Source organism: Mixophyes fleayi, chromosome 1 (assembly GCF_038048845.1).
Source record: "Mixophyes fleayi isolate aMixFle1 chromosome 1, aMixFle1.hap1, whole genome shotgun sequence".
Lineage (NCBI taxonomy): Eukaryota > Metazoa > Chordata > Amphibia > Anura > Limnodynastidae > Mixophyes > Mixophyes fleayi.
Genome location: NC_134402.1, coordinates 185,507,424 through 185,525,385, shown reverse-complemented (window position 1 = coordinate 185,525,385; position 17,962 = coordinate 185,507,424). Strand labels below are relative to the sequence as shown.

General features: G+C 37.5%; 1 protein-coding gene and 1 long non-coding RNA gene across 2 annotated transcripts in view; both read right to left on the bottom strand.

The window, feature by feature from the left end:
• Positions 1–15,094, bottom strand: part of LOC142141587 (low-density lipoprotein receptor-related protein 2-like) — a 29,005-nt gene extending 13,911 nt beyond the window's left edge. The window contains exons 1-11 of the mRNA XM_075200253.1: positions 15,010–15,094; positions 12,323–12,499; positions 10,986–11,201; positions 9,187–9,422; positions 8,172–8,301; positions 6,486–6,664; positions 2,440–2,626; positions 1,237–1,455; positions 935–1,118; positions 425–626; positions 180–344 (exon numbers count right to left, since the gene is read on the bottom strand). Of these exons, the coding sequence (XP_075056354.1) occupies positions 180–344; positions 425–626; positions 935–1,118; positions 1,237–1,455; positions 2,440–2,626; positions 6,486–6,664; positions 8,172–8,301; positions 9,187–9,422; positions 10,986–11,201; positions 12,323–12,499; positions 15,010–15,094 (1,980 nt within the window). The remainder of the gene's footprint in view (positions 1–179; positions 345–424; positions 627–934; positions 1,119–1,236; positions 1,456–2,439; positions 2,627–6,485; positions 6,665–8,171; positions 8,302–9,186; positions 9,423–10,985; positions 11,202–12,322; positions 12,500–15,009) is intronic.
• Positions 15,095–16,598: 1,504 nt separating this feature from the next.
• Positions 16,599–17,673, bottom strand: LOC142106827 (uncharacterized). Its single transcript, XR_012679796.1, has 3 exons — positions 17,463–17,673; positions 16,806–17,019; positions 16,599–16,708 (listed from the first exon to the last, which is right to left on the bottom strand). It is a non-coding gene; the product is annotated as an uncharacterized LOC142106827 (long non-coding RNA).
• Between the last annotated feature and the right edge of the window lie 289 nt (positions 17,674–17,962).

Genomic DNA, 17,962 nt, shown 5'->3' with positions numbered 1-17,962 from the left:
GAACAGAATAGGATTTGCTAGTTCAGAAATGGAGGAACCCTCGCAAAATAAACAAAAACAGACACAAAAAACCTGCTGCAAGGAGCAGCCCTCAGAGCTCACAGTAGGTTGTAGGTCAGTTTGAATAATTTTGCATAGTTTGCCAAGTTATGCATTGGAGGTTATAATTAGTCAAGTACCTTAAGTCCATATGGCTGACCATGTCTCTTTATTAGAACAGATGCGTTTTTGCCAGTTTTCTTATTCATTTTTTGCACAGTTCTTGTCTTTATTTCAGACCAGTAAATCTCATCCTCAAACACAGTCAAGGCAAAAGGGCTTTGAATGTTTTCAATTTGAATCACCTGATGAGGAAAGAGAATTAAGACCAGCACCGCTCTTACAAAAAAAAATTTATTTTTAAAAAATTAAGTTAAAACTGTACCTTAATATTTGTGCCATCCAAAGTGGCTGAACCGATGGAATGAAATTTATCATCAGACCAGTAAATTTTCCAACTCAATAAGTCAACCGCTAAACCTGTTGGCCAGCCAAGTTGCTCTGTAATTAAAATTCTCCTCTGCTTTCCATCCATACCAGCTTGCTCAATTTGTGAGTTCACTCCAATTTCAGACCAGTACATTATTCTGCAGAATACAAATCATGGACATTTTTTACCAAGTGGAAAACGTCTTAAACAATCGTCATCCTTCTTGCAAAAAGCTTAATTCAGCGGAGATAGTTACTGATTAGCTCAACTGAATCCTCAAATAATCGATGGACAGACAAAAGCTTCATTTGTAGGGCAAAAAAGGGAAGATCAAACTAAAAGAAACAATATGCAAGTTGTATTTGAATGTAAATGAAAGTTTCACAATAATGCCTTTGCATACTATTCGGTACTGGATAATTGAAAAAAAAAAAAAAAAAAAAGTTTGCAAAAGTGACAACTCACCCACTAAGTGGCTGCAAAACCAAAGATCTTGGCTGAGCTAGGTGTTCGTCAATGACAACTGTGTATTCAGGAGAGCCTTTCCAAGATGCATTCAACGCTGTAGCAAGGATATGTCCAGCTATACCATCTGTCCAATACAGGTTGCGGCCAACCCAGTCCACAGCTATGCAATCAGATTTAATTCCTGAAGCACATAGAAATTATAGGCAATGTGTCTTCTACTATTACACTCCCAAAATACATTTTTCACAAGCTCTAGTAAAAGTCACAAACTACATTCAGGTAAAGTGAACATTCCTAACCTTTAACAAGGGTTCCCTTTGTATTTGTACCCATCGTCAGCCATTTGATGCTCTCAGCATTAAGGTCCATCCAGAAGATCTTCTGATCTAGTACATCATAATCCACAGAAAAGATCATTGAGCGCTTATCTGTTGATGTTAGAATCTCTTCTTCCAAAGTTCTCAACTTGTATATTATCAGATCAAACTGAACTGCTACCAGCAGAACTGGTTCTGTACCTATTATAAAGAGAACCAGATTTACGTACATACATTAAACAGGGTCTTATGTTTTACCCAACCATAAAAAAGGTACTCGGATGTTCCAAGATAACCTCTTTGGCAAAGAGTGGACATTCAAAATTCAACTATTTCACAGCACAATAATTTGGTGCATTATTTGTAATTAGCTTGTGTTACACAATACTATGGTCAATACTGACCCAGCAATATGCATGGATGAGTATTAATTTCAGATTTTTTTTTCAAGAAATCATATAAATATACATCCATTATCTTATGTATAGCATATCAATGTTTGTGAAGTTAATACCATTCTTACAAAATGGACAACTAGTGTACTAACCCCTAGTCTGGTGTTTGTTTTTGTTACTAGAGATTTGTGGATCAGCTAAAAAAAAAACACATATCCAGCTGCACAATATTCATATAAATATTTATCACCGTTTTCAATCTTCAAGTATCACAATGTATCATCTTCGCTCCTTGATGACAATCTGGGTAATTGTAAAAATAAAAGACTGACTTTTTTTTAATGGTAATTTAGGTTGATTAAAATTAATTTGTCTCCCCACACGATGATTGAGGAGTTAACTAATGTCATGCTAGAAAGCCATTTTATGATCAAAATTTAGCAATCTCTAATCTTAGATAAATGTTTATATGCGACAAGAAGACAACTTGCCTATGCAGGAAGTAATATTGCAGTCTATTTCATATTTCTAATTTAACATTTGGCAATTCCTAGCTCACCATCCAATCTGCTTATCACAGAGTAGACTTAATGCTGCAGTGATCTGCAATTCTATGTTATTTTTAGAAACATTTGCCTGACTTTGTATTTTTGTGTTGTGTGTTAGACTCAAATTTGTGGGACTTTTTCAGTCACTTTCTAAACCTTTAAGGAATTTTTGCATCTCTGTAAATCATAGTAACCAAATTATAGGAGGCCACAATCATATGAAGCAAAACATCTTGTTTTACCTGTTACTTTACACTGGTGACCATCAGGTTGTAGAACATAACCAGGATGGCAAGTACAGTTGTATGTGCCATTTTGGTTTACGCAAGATTGGCTGCATGGTGATGGATCAACTTCTTTGCACTCATTAATATCAATGCAGAGAGTCCTATTTCCATTTAACTTGAAGCCTTTATCACACATGCATTTCTGAAAATAAAAGTTTAATCTGTTATTTTATGGCACATACAGTGCAGTGTTCTTAAAAAATGTAAATAAAGCACTATGCTTGAAGATAAACAGTGTAATATGGATGCATGGGTACACTAAACCATTTCAGAATACATAAAAGCATAGATAATTGCAACAGGGAAAATGCAGTGTATGATTCAAACAGTTGTTTAATGGACAAGTTCACCAATCACACTGAGCAGTCATATTGTGGAGAGGGAACAAGTGCATACTTCCCCTAGATGTGAACAGAGTATTGACTGCCACTCCTCTTGCCAATATCAAACATTGTGGTTAGTTTAGGGTTACATCGTATTGGGAGATTATAGAAGCAGGAAGCTATTAATTGCTGCATGTGGGAGTCAAGAGTTATCCAAATATGGACATGCGATCCAATCTAAAAGTTGGACTCTAGTCCATTTGCAGTTTGTTAAAACATGCATAGAATTGGGCATATCTTCGACTATGGTTTCCCCAAACCCAGGTCCTGTAACAGTCAGTAAAGAATATACCTGTACTTCAGCAAGGAGATATAGAACAGAACCACAGGCGGTACAAATTATTTCACGTGACCTGGAAAACCTGCACCATTAGGGGGCCATGAGGACTGTTTGTTAGTTGATGGCTGCCACATTTGTATGCAACTTTGATATACTTATGATTTAAAAAAAAAAAAAAAAAAAAAAGGCAAATGTACAGTATCATACTAAATCTGGCCAACGGTATGTAAAGGACCAATAAAATGAGCATTTGCTTTGCACATGAGATCTATTTGTAACCTACAAACATTTTAGGATGTCAGATTTTAAATAATCTGTTTAGCTCAATAAAGTCACTCAACCTTACATTATTAAGGTTACATAAAGTGTATAATACACATGTTATTTACAGTAGCTTATACATCTGTATAAAGTGATTTGAGGTCATCACTTCAGTGCTATAAAAAAAAAAAAAAAAAAAAAAAAAAAAAGATTTTATAAAGTAATAAAGAACCACTTACTGAAAATTACAGATATTGCATCTCCATTCAGATTTCTGAGTACCATATAGAAGCAAATATAGCCTTGTGCTTTATAAGGTCACAGAACTCATCAACTTCTAATATCCATATTTGTGGTAGGGAGTACAATGTCTCATATATAAAAGCCAGTACATAAACAAGTCACACTGCTAGGACAGGGACAAGAGTCAACGTGTTCAGAAGGCCCAAACATTATACTCTGATAAAAATACAGGATCAATGACAAAGTGTTTACAGATAACCTGTTTCAATCCTGCATCCTCAAGTTCACTTATACCACTTCCACATTGCCACCCCTACAACATCCCAGGTATATGAACCAGGGATATTGCAGGGGAAAAGAGCCTCCCACGCCGGCAAATTCCCAGCTTGAAGTGGTTTAAGTGAACTTGAGGATGGAGGATTGAAACAGTTTATCTGTAAACATTTGTCATTGATCCTGCATTTTTAATCAGTGTAATTTTTCAGTTCACACTCAGCCTGGGTCTGCCCAGAACTAGAGATGAGCGGGTCCGGAATTATTAAGTCAGAACCTTCCCCCGAACAGTGCCGATCCGAGCCCGTCCCCGAGCACTGTTCGGGGGTTCCCGCCGACCACGAACCTCAGAACGAGGCAAAACCTCGTCATCACGCCGTCGGATCTCGCGAGATCCCGAAGAGAGGAGGATCAAGGAAGACAGATGGGAGGTGTGGTTTAGTACTTACATGGGTGATGCACTGGGCAGTGTATAGTGGATAGTGCTGTGATGGGCATGAGGCTGCCATGCACTGGAAAATGTATTTTGCATAGGACTAAATGTGATAAGGCATAGGGTTAGATATGGTGGACAAGATGTTATATGTGGTAGAAATAAGGCTGTTGTGTCTAGCACACATGTGGCTGGCATGAGGCTTTTATCCTGGGTGCAGAGATGGGCATGATGCTGTTATACTGCGTTGGGCATGATGCACAGAACTGTATGTGGTTGACAGGACTGTGGTGGATATGCTAGATATGGGGATATATGGTATGTGGTTGCTTGGGACGTTTGTGGATATGATGCTATTATGCTGTATATGATGGGCATGTGATCATACATGGTTACCATGGGGTCGTATTTTGCTACAGCTATACAGGACATGGGTAGACACACAGCTATTTTATTGGGCATCAGACTGTATATGGTGGTACGAGATATTATGCTGACGTTTGGCTGCACTGTTATGCATCATTGTTTCAGATATAAAAATGGGAAATAAATACTAAATAAAAATGGGGTTCATCTTTTTGACATGTTGTGGGGTGGGGAGAAAGAGCCAGGTAACAAGAAAATAACTTCCTGTGGGTCAAAAAGGTGCGGTGTGAGCATAGTTTATGAATATTCTTCCTCCTACACAAAGCAAACAAGGGTTCCAGTTATTCAGGATGATTTTTCTTGCTCACCAAATTAAACTTGTGTCGCTTAGCTTAGTCATCCAGCTACCTCGGTGCAACCTTTTGGACTAAAAATATTGAGATGTTCAGAATAGACTGGAAATTAGTGGAAATGAATGTTAGAGGTTAATAATAGTGTAGGAGTGAAAAAACAAAAAATAGATTTTAGCACTTTTTAAAAAAAATAAATAAAAAAAATCAGAACCAAAACCTTTCGTGGGGTGTTTTGGCAAAACAAATTTAGAACCCAAAACCTCAGGCTAATCAGAACCCAAAACACCAAAAGACCAAAAGTGGCCGGTGCACACCCTTACCCAGAACATGGCATTTCTTTATTCAAGCCTATCAGTCCTCCTCATAACTTCTTTGTCCTGGCTTTCTCCCCCAGTTAGTACCACCTTATTTGTGTCTTCCCATTCCCTTTAGGATGTAAGCTCTCAGTAGCAGGGCCCTCTTTCCTTGTGTGCTCCTTCTACTATTCCATCTCCCTCTGTACCTCTTGGCCTGCTTCGATAGCCCTGTTTTCTTAAGCTTCAACCTACTTCTCGCTGATTTCTACCATCCCTTTCACTATCTGTCCCAGAAATAATCTGATTTGCTTTACCCAGTCACCTGTGTTTGTATATATTTTTGTATCATGTTGTGTTTTGGTTCTCTGTATAGGTAATGTATGGCGTTGCAGACCCTTTGTGGCGCCTTATAAGATTATTATTATTGTTAATAAAGCCTCGAAGTTAATTTATGACACAATGGGACACTTAATGCAGACTTAAGATTACTGTACACCGACCAATTGTGTGAGTCTTCTGACCTCATTTACCCACATTGCCAATAAAGATGAAATCAGAAGCCAAATTGCATGTAGTCAGTCTTGCAAGTGTCAGTTCTCTGGCCAAAGCGGACATGAGCCAGCTTTTCAGTGCAACAAGCCATACATTAATGCCTTCCAATAATTTTTATCAAATTAGATCACACAAATGCTTCAACATTAGGTCACTATCATATATTGTAGTGCAGCTAGCAAGTTTAATTTACTGCAGAACACTTTTTTGTAAAGTTCTCATTCGATTCTGTCAACCGCAAGCTCTTTTAAAACATGTTATTTATATTCCATATAGTGTATTTTAAGCTGAATTGGTGCTCATCCTTGAGCAGCACTGACTGGTTCCATCAACTTCTCTGAAGATAGAGTAGCAGCATATTAAAAAGGTAAAATTGTACACTGTTCCAAAATGTAAAGGTTTTCTAAAAAAAACATTGACTTCCTGCATGTAGAGAATAATCAATAGTATAAGTGGTCAAAAAAATATCATGATCAAGTGGGCTTTTAAAATCAGCACTTGTACTTAAAAAGTACACATTTTGTAATTCTGAGATATCCAAGCTTGTAAATTGTTACTTACCGGACCAATTGGGGACAGAAAACATGCAAGCGAACAGTCTTCTCCACACGTCTCATTACATTTCCCCCCTTCATCTGAGCTATCCAAGCAGTCAGATTTCCCATCACAAACAACCTCAGTAGGAACGCAGTCAAAGTTTTTACACCGGAACATGTCATGTTTGCAGTTTTGGATCTCACCTTAAAGAGATGCATTTAAGTGGTCAGATGTATAGCAGGCAAGAGAGGAAACATTCTAGTAAGCTATAGTCTCATTGTGTAGCAGTGCACACTGGTTATAGGTTGTGCATGGAGGACAATTTAAAGTGGAAATAAAGATACAGCCAACAATTGTAGGTGCTTAACCTGTTACATGGTAGAGTCCTACATACAAAAATTTTTGTTTTATAATTAGTGTTCAAGCTACATTGAAGCTATACAAGCCTACATTATTTGTCAAAGTGAGAACTTTATTTGGCACACTCTATAATAGATTAAAAAAAAGTTGCGGAAACTGGCACAAAAGGTTCTAGGAAAATTGATAAAACCAGGGGGCTGCAGAGTTCAAGTGCTCCCCAGTCTGTAAATCTAGGGATTTACTGATACCAACCTTTTTTGTCAAAGTAAAGGCTTCCCAATACATCTTTTATGCCACTTTATCATAGACTTTGTAATTGTGGTAACCTGTTGCAGCTGAAGTATGGTAGGCTTTAAGCTTCCCAACTAATGTCAATGCTGAAATACTAGCACAAAGTCTTATCTGTGTTTTACTCATTAGGCGGAGGAGAATTGGCAGAAGAACGGATATTGTGCTTGCCAAAACCTGTTTAGCATGGTGTGTAGCTTTTTATTTTTAAACACCAAGATACAATAATGATTTTTTTTTAAAAAAAGCCACCACACCATGCTAAATAGGTTTTTGGCAAGCACAATAACTGTTCTCGTGCCAATTCCCCTCTGCTTAATGATACTAAAGGAGGATAGAGGAGCATGTGGTGTAATGGTGTGGATGCTACAGAGTTGGGACAGGTATGAGTCTAGTAGAATGAATTATTTTTGTGGTATGTTTCTGTACAGTTTAAAAACAGATATGTTCATTTTTAAAGATGTACAATTGTACCACACAATTCCCAGGTCAGCCTTGTAAATCCAGATACATATTCATTAGCATGCATGGTATACATACAGTAAATATGTCAGTGCATCCATTTATATACTGGATTATAATAGCTCACCTGATCATCCTACCTTTGGATTTGTTATTTTAGCTATGCATTTAGTTTTATCTTCATAAATTAAATTTAATAAGTGTTGGTACAATGAACACCCAACTGCTAAAGATTAAATGAGGCCAAGTGAACATAATTTACTTTGTGCATCCCAAAATTAACATAGTTATATTTTAGAGAAGTTGCACTAGTGTTCATATATGACTAATTTTTTTACCCAGCTTCATATCTGCAAGTATCTGAAGTCATTTAAAGACCACTATAGTCAATATAATGAGGACCTTAAAACTGGGTATTACACAAATTACCTTCCGTTTAAAACGTGTGTATATGATGCCAAGTAGATCAGTCTTTGCCATCTCAAACAGTTTTGATTTTTTTGTTACGTTTGTATCTTCATTTGCCAACAACTGTACTCACATTTAGCACAATTTTGTTCAGTTTTGTGGCCCAGTTCTATGTAGATAATAAAAACTTACAGCGAGTTTCATCACTGCCATCTCTACAGTCCTTTTCTCCATCACACTGCCAGAAGGATGGGATACATTGATCTTTGCGTGCACATGCCCACTGTGCTACTTTACATTCAATTGTCTCAAATTTACACTCCTAAAATTGGGGAGGGAAGAGGAAAAAAAAAAAAAAAAAAAAAAGTGACGACATGACATTTTAGCTTTTCCTATCCCTCTTAGAACATAGGAAACAACAATTTTTTATTTTATACATAAATCTTACCATGGTTTAATAAATGCTGGCCACACGCTGCTGTTACATTGCCAAATCAATATAACTTATGTGGCCTAAAACTGACCATATAAAACATGATAATATGGTTACAATTGTAAAGTAATAACAAAAGTGGTGGGGTATAAACTGTGCTTCCCTTCTATGTAGTATGTATGATGCTGCCTTGTGTGGGAATACTTTGTGCAAGGGGGTGGGCTCCTTCCCCCTTCCCCTAGTGGACATATAATAAAAGGAGCAGTGTTCCCTGGCGCAATGGATGTTGAATTAAGTGCAGCATTTATTCAAAAGAAAAAAAAAGAGTAATGAATATAAAAAAACAAAAAAAAAAAAAACACACACCACATAAAAATGTTCTCCTATTACCTACCCAAGTTACTTCATTGCAATTTTATGTATACCGAATTCTTATTGGTCCGGACCATGTATGCTTTATGTGTTTTATTCTTTTATTATTCTTCTGTTTGAATAAATTTTGCACCCAATTCAACATCCATTGCACCAGAGAACATCGCTCTTTTATTATATTACAAATGTAAAGGGCTATAGAATTTGCTGGCGCTATATGTTGATATACATTATTATTTTCCATATAATGTTTTGATTAAGATTGGTTACTGGTGTAACCAAACAGTTCTAGGAAAGTTGATATCTTTTAACCTCATTTGCAAAAATACAGCTTTCTTAAAAAGCAGCAGACAAATAAATAGTCTTAAAAGGCAGCGTAAAAGTGGCAAAGATGTAGCATACCTTTTCATCACTTCCATCTTTGCAGTCATTGGCACCATCACATTTCCATTCCTTCAGGATGCATTCACCACTTTCACACTTGACTTCTCCCCTCTGACAGTGCACAGGTTTAGAGATTGTGCAATTTGCTTCATCTGAGAAGTCACCACAATCATTGTCTCCATCACAAACCATGGTCCTAGGAAGACATAGGCCATTCATACACCGGAACTTGCTGCTACTGCATTGCTTTTGTTCTAGAAGAGAAATCATATAGAAATTATATGAGGCATTATCAGTGTCATTACTTGCAGATATTAGATTTTTCTATTTTTTAAAAAAATAGGAGCAAAACACATGCACAGACTTCTTATTCAATATTCAGAAGTACATCTCTAGAATCTGAATCATTGCAAATTTATTCAGTGCAAGATGGCAGGTACATTTCACTAGGGTCAGAGCATGTAATGTTTTAGGCCTGACAAAACTGGGTAAACAAGCAGGAGATGAAGGTGCTGCTAGAACCTGTAGCATAAAGAATTAAAGTCTACAAATACTTCAAATTTTTTTAGTTCTACCAACTCCCACATTAAAGATTGACTTAGGAGGGGCTAGGCCAGCATGTTGCCAATGTGATCCTCTAAATGTAAAACGGTGCAGAAAGGTTTTGAGTTGACAAAGAAAAGCACAAATGAAGACAATTTAACTCTTGAATGGTGTTTGACCATAACTCTATAAGACAGACCTGTTGGAAAGTTTTGGCTAATTTTCTAGACACAAATTGATCATGTTTTACCATTTTCAAATACCCTCTTACAACGTTGCCATCTCATTCCTTTAATAAAGAACACATAAATCAAACCAATTACATAACATGTCCACATCTCACCTGGCTTCCATCAGCCACAGAACCTGTTCTTTTTGGTCTCTATTGGATTTGGATTTGAAAGTTCCTCAAAGTCTGTGCTGGATTGAGAGCTTCATGCACATGTAACTGAGGATAGGCACTTCTGACTGAATTGAAACATGGACACTTTAAGCAACAGCTCATCTCCTGCCCCAGCTCTAAGTCTATTTGCCTGGACATAGTAGACAGGGTAATTAGAGTTCCCTGCACACTAGAACCAATACACAATGCTTCCATGCAATGCTAAATGCTGCACAAGAAAGCAGGCGATTTTAGCATGGATCTCAAACTAGTCCTGAAAATCAGCCACTTACACTCTTTGTGCATTAATCACGAAGGCGAGCAAAAAAAAAAAAAAAAAAAAAAAAAAAAAGATATACCACTTGTTACAATGCAAGATGTGGAGATTAGTTTATTATTTCACACTTAAGTATTTGTGTGCTACACGTAAAAAGAGCCAGTAATTTACTTAATAGCTCTATTGTTACACTGAAATTTAAAGTTGATCTTCTAGGACATGCCCTACCCAAACTATAAATCTGTCCACACATTTTAAATAATCTCCCCCTCCAATGCAACATGGTTTTGCCAAGGTGCAAAGTTACTCCTTTAATCTTTCCTCTCCTTAATGACTCAGTCCCTCTGACCTAGCCTTAATTTGCACGCACTCAATGTCTTAATTACGCCCCCCCTTTCCCGCCCCAAAGAGGTCTTCCAGCTATTGCAGGTTAGTATCCTTTTCCATGCCCAGCCAGAAGGAGGAAAGGTCTTGTGCAGAGGTAAATCTATGCATGATCATGGCTAAAGAGCTACATTTTGATCTGGTGTTGGTGGGGAGGAATAACAAAAAAAAAAAAAAAAAAAAAAACCAAACACAAGAAAAAAAAAACAACCAAACAGCTAGACTGCTTACCACATCCTTGCTCATCTGTCTCATCAAAGCAGTCTGCTTTATTATCACATAACCAGCTCTTGGGGATGCAGCGACCATTCCTATCACAACGCAAGGCACAGCTCTCAGATGGTGTCCAGCAGTTTCGCTCATCAGATCCGTCAGGACATTGGGATACACCATCACATCGATATCGCTCGTCAATACATTTTATACCTTTTAAGCACTGAAACATACCTTGAAATAAAGCGTTTAGTAATAAGACAACTTGAAATAATGGTCTGGTTTCCACTTGAAAAGTGACAACCAAAAAAATAATGTGCTTTCAAACCTTGTAAGAGAGAATAGATAGCATATACTTTCAATATACAGTGCCGCATGCAGGGGGGGGATTTCTGGAATTTCTGTAGAATTCAGACGCGCCGAAATGGAGCTGCTGCGCATGCAATATTTTTAATTTTTTTCGGGGGGGCGGAAACCCCCCCTTCTAAATCCTGCGTTTGCCCCTGATATAAGTGATAATATAAAAGGGAGAAAAGTGGTGAGGATTTGTAGAGAGCAGTCTCCTACAATGGCTATCTGAAGCATGAGTCAGAGAGCTTTACTGTGAGTAAATCCCTTTTTCTCAAAGTGAACTAAAGTCCTGCTTCCTCTTCCAAGTTAGAATATGGAGAATTTTATACAGCAGATAGGGAGTGAATCCATAAGACTTGATTATTTCCCTTTAGATGTCTAGTAGTCAGTTAAAGCATCATATAGGGATAATCTAATGCTTCATGAATGCTTGTCATCTTATTAAGTAACCGCACAACAGATCTACTCTAAAAGCCTCTGCACATTCCACACATGATGGAATGAGATGCCCTTGTAGAATCTGCTTCAAGTTACCTCAATACATATATACACTTTCAGGCTTGAAAGAACCAAAGATAGATATTTTAGCAGGTAGTAGAATCAGGTCCAACTCACCCTTCTACTGCAATGTCAGGTTTAGACTGTGGGCTTGTTCTGCCCTATTTGAAGGAAGCATGACCAGTCTGTACCTATGTAGCTTTGGGAGGAGGATGAATCAGTTTTCCTAGTTAACAAGTTTAAACGACTTTTGTGCTTATTTTGATTCTGGTTAAATATTCAACCCCATTGTCAGCTTCTTGTGACCTTAGATAATATCCCTTTATCTTCCAGGTACAAGAGTTAGAGTGTAAGCTCATTTGGGCAATGAAATCCTGCATGAGCAGATTTGTGAAGAGCACTGTAGAACAGTGCCATGTAAAATGAGAAAAATTTGATCAAGAATAAGCTAGACTTTAATAAATAGCATGTATTTGGCTTTGAGGAATCTAGCAAGAATTGTTTACCTGCATTGCTACAAAAAGCTGTGCAATCATCCTCATCAGAACCATCCAAGCAGTCCTTCTCACCATCGCATACAAAATCTGAAGAGACACATTCTTTTCCATCCCGGCATGAGACAAAGGTCCGTGGACAAAATAAAGTCTCTGGGAAAGGCAATTTTTCTGGTGAGGCTTCCTCAACTGCAAAGAGAATATTTTGTGTGTTACATCAGAAATTTTATATAGTGAGAAGTTACATATTTCATACCAGCCGAAATCTAATACACACCAAACCACAAAACCTACCATGCATACAATAAAAAAAAGTTGGAGAAACAAAATCATCTGGCTGCCAAAAAAGGTACATAAAGCTACATTTAAACAAAAAAAAAACAAACAAACCAAACACACTAAACAAAACCTCCATTTCTCTGCACCACTATGGTTTCATAGTGATACTGAAATCCCAAATGATCTCACATAAAGTCTAACGGTCATTACTCATAATTAGGCCAAGTTGCATAGGTGAATACAGGGTTATCTCCAATTATCCATTAAGTAATTGTAGCTAGAAACCAACTTTTAAAGAAAAGCAGTGTCAAAGATATAACTGCAACTGTTGAAATGGCATGTCAATGAGGACATCTAAAAAATGGAAAGCTAAAATCCCATGCTGCCAGAGGCCGATTAAGTACGGATTTATTTTATGTGATCTGCGTCAATCTTATAACAAAAATCTGTAGCCAATTTCCTGTTTAGTAATGTCGTTAAGGCAGAATGCTTTACTTCAAGCGTGTTCACTGCTAAACTCTTGTAGAAACATCAGAATGTGATTAACAAAAGAACTACTTTATTACACTGCTCAAAGTGCACCCGTTGCTGAAAAACGGTCCAAGGATGGAAAGCAGTCCATCTTAGAATTATACCCATTTCTGGCCTCCAAATGAAATGGATAATACATAGTTCGAGAAACCTTTCTGCCTTAACAGCCTTTGCTCAGTAGACTTACCGTTGGTTTCCAGAATTATGGCTAGGGATGCCATATTTGACCCCAGTATCATAATTTTATTTACTTTGTTCTTTCTAATCCCAGTAACCTGGAAATCATGGTAACTGGAGGAAATGCATATCCATGACTGAACTGCCATCTCATTGAGAGAGCATCTACTGCTTCCACCCTGTTAACCACATACAGTGAATACAAGCTTGTTACTTTGGAGTGCTCTTCAGTTACCATGAGGATGGCAATCAACATTTTGGAAAGGAGGGGGTAAAAAAAAAAAAAAAAAATATGCAAAGATATGGAGAAAATGAAAGGTTCATTAAAAATTATACATAATATACACAGAATTTAAGCTCTCTTCTGGGCTGCCCCCTCCACTGGAAAGAAAAGACCTCCCTTGCTGTAGCAGACTGTCCCTCAACATGTGCACCTTAAAACGGTCACATAAAAAAAGTCATCTGTTCCTCAAAGCCCACCAGCCATCCTCTTAACCTCCTCCCCTGTCCATGCTCCTCTTGCACCTGATCCTCTCCACTGACTCCCTTGTGAGCCAGCTGTCCGTTTGCCCTTCCTTTAGTATGCAAGCTCACAAGCAGGGCCCTCTTCCCTCCTGTCTCTATACTTACAACTGCTCCAGCCAAACAGACTCTAAAGGCTCCAAGACAGACCAGAATCAAAGTAGTATTGTCCTGTACTGTTTATCCCGTGAGGTCTATGTTTTTTATTTACAAGGTAGCTGCAGCGCCGCACATATTACAATTTAAATTTTATTTATCTCCATCGGGGACATCAATAGCACAGATATTTTCTTTACAGTTTTATTGTATTTTATTATTGAAATGTGTGCGATTTCCTAGGAGAATCTGGACTGCATTTGGTTTGGGCACTGGGGGGGATTTCCGCACTTATTTTAGATTTTCTAACATGTCCAATCTTTCTGGTGGAGATCTTCGAACCTTGTTCCCTGGATGTTTGGGAAATTCTAATGTATATCCTCTCATACCCCCTTGTCAAGACCCATGCATCTAGTCATTAAGGCCCATTCTTCTGTGAACCTCCCACCATTAGGCCCACCTATTGATAAACCTCTTGGGAATCTATCAAAAATTGGAAAATTTCTCATTGCCTGTGCATCTGAAATTTTTGTCTGGAGGCTATGAAATGGTTTGTAGTGGAAACTCAAAACTTGGATTGTTTGGCCTCAAACTTCTGGGGGATACTCTTGAAGCCTTTCTGAATAAAATCTTGTGTTTGGACAATGTTATAATAATTATACTGCCTTCCTTCAAGTAATCTAGAAACCAAAAATTTCTACTGCTCCACAAAAAAGGTACTTTCCTTCAAACGGAAGCAATACAAATATATTCTTAAAGTATCTGCAATCCATGATCACCACCATAAAGCTTGATGGGTTACCACTGCAGATGCCACAGCCCTCTCAGAAAGTCTATTAAAGTCCATGGAATCTTCACAATTAACCATCTTAAGCAGCTAATTTTTTTTACACCATCCTGAATATTTCTCAGAAAATCATTGCCCCCAGTGAGCACTTTCAACACTCCTATGCATGCCATCTTGGAGACGTCGCATCTTCTAAAGCAGATGTATTCAAGTTCAGTCCTCAAGGGCAACCAACAGCTCATGTTTTGATTTCTGTCTGTAGAAACAGGTGGTATAGTTACTGACAAAGCCAAAAAGTTTAACTCACCTGTGAGTGACTGAAGTTGTCCTGAAAGCATGAACAGTTGGTAGCCCTTGAGGACTAAACTTGACCACCTCTGTTCTAAAGGCATTATAGTAGTTTTAGAAAGTCCAGTGATTGACACATCAGTATTTTCAGGAGAAATGCAATACAAAACACAACCTATTTACATCAGATTTTTTTGTCTTGTATCAATATCCTTAACAGTCTTGTGAAAAAGGTAAAGTTTGAGTCCCTCCTACTATCAAGAAAAAGCATGTATTGTAACATTTGTTTTTCCACCATCTCCTTAATTTCCATTACATTATCAATAGACTTAATAAAAGGCAATCAATGAGATCTAGATTGAAACTACCTTCATGAAGAAGGTCTCCTGATCCCAATCTGAATTGTCCCATAGATTGTAAGCTTGTGAGCAGAGCCTTCTCACCTGTCTGTTTTACCCAGTTTGTTTATAAGTTTACTATGTTTGCCCCCAATTGTAAAGTGCTATGGAATATGTTGGCGCTATATAGATGGATGATGAATATCAGATCTTGGAAAAAAATGTTTTCCACGTCAACTTCCTCAATATCTAGTCTTACGTGAGAATAAAACCCTGTACACTGGAACTGTTAAATATTTTTTAGTTACCAGAGTGTCTAAATGTTTCTTTCATCCACCTTTTAAATGCCATCCTCTGAGGGGACTGTTCTGCATTTTTTACATATTTAGCAGAGTATCCCTCTGGGGGATATTATTCAGAGCCTGCTCACAAGAGGTGTATTTTTTCAGGTTTCTCCATTAGCACAGGAGGAGTCATTTCCTTAGAATGTTCAAGGTTTGTATAGTAAATAGAAGATCGGAGTGAAATCTAAAAATAAAATGCTCCCTTGTGCGCCATGTTTGGGACAGTTTTTGTTCTAAGTTGCTGTAACATAACAGCTGCAGTGAGCGTCATAAAAGTGTAAATGAGTAAGCCCAGTGGCTAGGAATGATCTCACTGAACTTGCTCCTCCACTCCCCTGGGAAGTCCAATGCTGCAGGAGACCGGTTCACTACCTCATTTTATCCAGCTAGTACTGCCAGTATGATGCCTGGGGCTTCAGAAGAGATTCCACCTCCTCCTGACAAAAGATATCTTATCTGCAGGGAAGCCCATATAACTAGAAAGCAAATAAAACATGTAAACACTGCTACATGACTCACCAGGAGAGGAAAGAAACAGTCACAGGAAGGAGTCACCTAATGTACCTTCCTAAAGGCTTATTTTTTTTGTTACTGTCCCGAGACTGCTAGAAAGAATGAACCTTTTAGTATCCACTGCCATGAGGAGGAAAATTAAACATGGTTACTTATTTACCAAAATATATAAAAAAAAATAATTGTTTTTGCTTTGCTTTTTTAAATTACATTTTGCTCGCCCCATCCTCGCAAGCCAGCAAATGTGTCAGTTGGCATCTTTTGCGATTTATTTTGAGCCCAATAAAAACATTGTGAAAGAGGGGCAAAAACAAAACAAAGGTTTACAAATCGAGGCCCATTTATATTTAAATATTCTTCTTTATGACTTGGTTTTCAAAACTGGAGTAAAGACACTGGATACTTACTGTCATGGCAACGATCCTGATCATCTGGACAGAGACAGTTTAATACATTCCTGAAGCCAGGCACACAGATCTCTTCAGACATACAGCCACCATTGTCCAAGCTGCATGCAGAGTGGCTTCCTTAAAAAGACAGCATTAAGAATAATCTATTTGCAAGAATAGTAAGCTAATACACATAGATTAAACGTGGGTAACTAACATTTCAAAAATAACTTGCCTTTGATATGACTGGATGTCACCATTATAAGTTTGGTCAGGTTTGCTTCTTTAACAGTGGAAACAATCTTCATGGTTGCTCTATCCCATATTTCAATCATTGAATTATTATAAGCCAACAGATAGGGCTCAAAAGCTTCCATTACTGTGCTTGTGAATGTAACTTTCAAGTGGAAGAGTTTCTTTTTTAGAAGGCCAAATGAATAAAAACCTAGAACAAAATATACATAGGTTTGCATTGACTTTGCTAAACCTTTTCAAGCACTCCAATATAGAACAAACTGAACATGAAATTTTAGTTTGACAATATATGTATTGTAAGGGGTTCATTACACAGCACAGTATTTTGTACACTGGCTATTGGAAAAGTTCAAAATATTTGAGGTTTCTAAAACGGAATTCATCAGTCCTGGACTTGCTATTGTACACACCCAAAAAAAAAAAAAAAAACCTATCATGTCCATCCATCTTCTGGTTTTAGGACTCAATGCAATATACTACTACGTGCCACCAAAATATCATTTGAGGTTTGAGGAAGAGTTCTAGCTATAATACAGGAGCATAGTACCACCATTTTTTAATTAGCCAAAAAAAACAAAGTTATTTGAATAGAGGTTTGCACAACATTTAACAGGAGGTTAAGGTTTTACTTACTATCTTTTTTGCTCCACACAATGCTATTTGATTTTATATCTAAACTCATATGTGCAAAGCCAGTGCCATTCAATACAGTCTCCACCTCATCGCCAACAAGATTCATCTGTAGGATTTTGTCATCTTCCATCACATACAACAATGCCTTCTTCCAGTTAAGCATCAAATTCTGTAGAGTGTGAATGGATTCATAGATGGCCTTTGTCCCAGACCCAGTGTGCTTTGTAACACATATTCTGTTTCTTTCACAGGGCAGCCAATAAATGTTTCCAGTAGGAATGTCAATTTTTGCCACACAAACTAGAGGAAGAGCAAATAAGTTTAATGCTAACCAGCATAGATATTAAAAAAAAAAAAAAGTTCTTTGCAATCATTTAATATTTGTTAGATCAAGACATTCTTTGGATATGAAAATTCTCCCATGCATGCCTGAAACTTGGATATTGATGAATAAAGACAGTGATGAGAAGCAGACAGCCCACTGCCCCAATTGGCTGTTC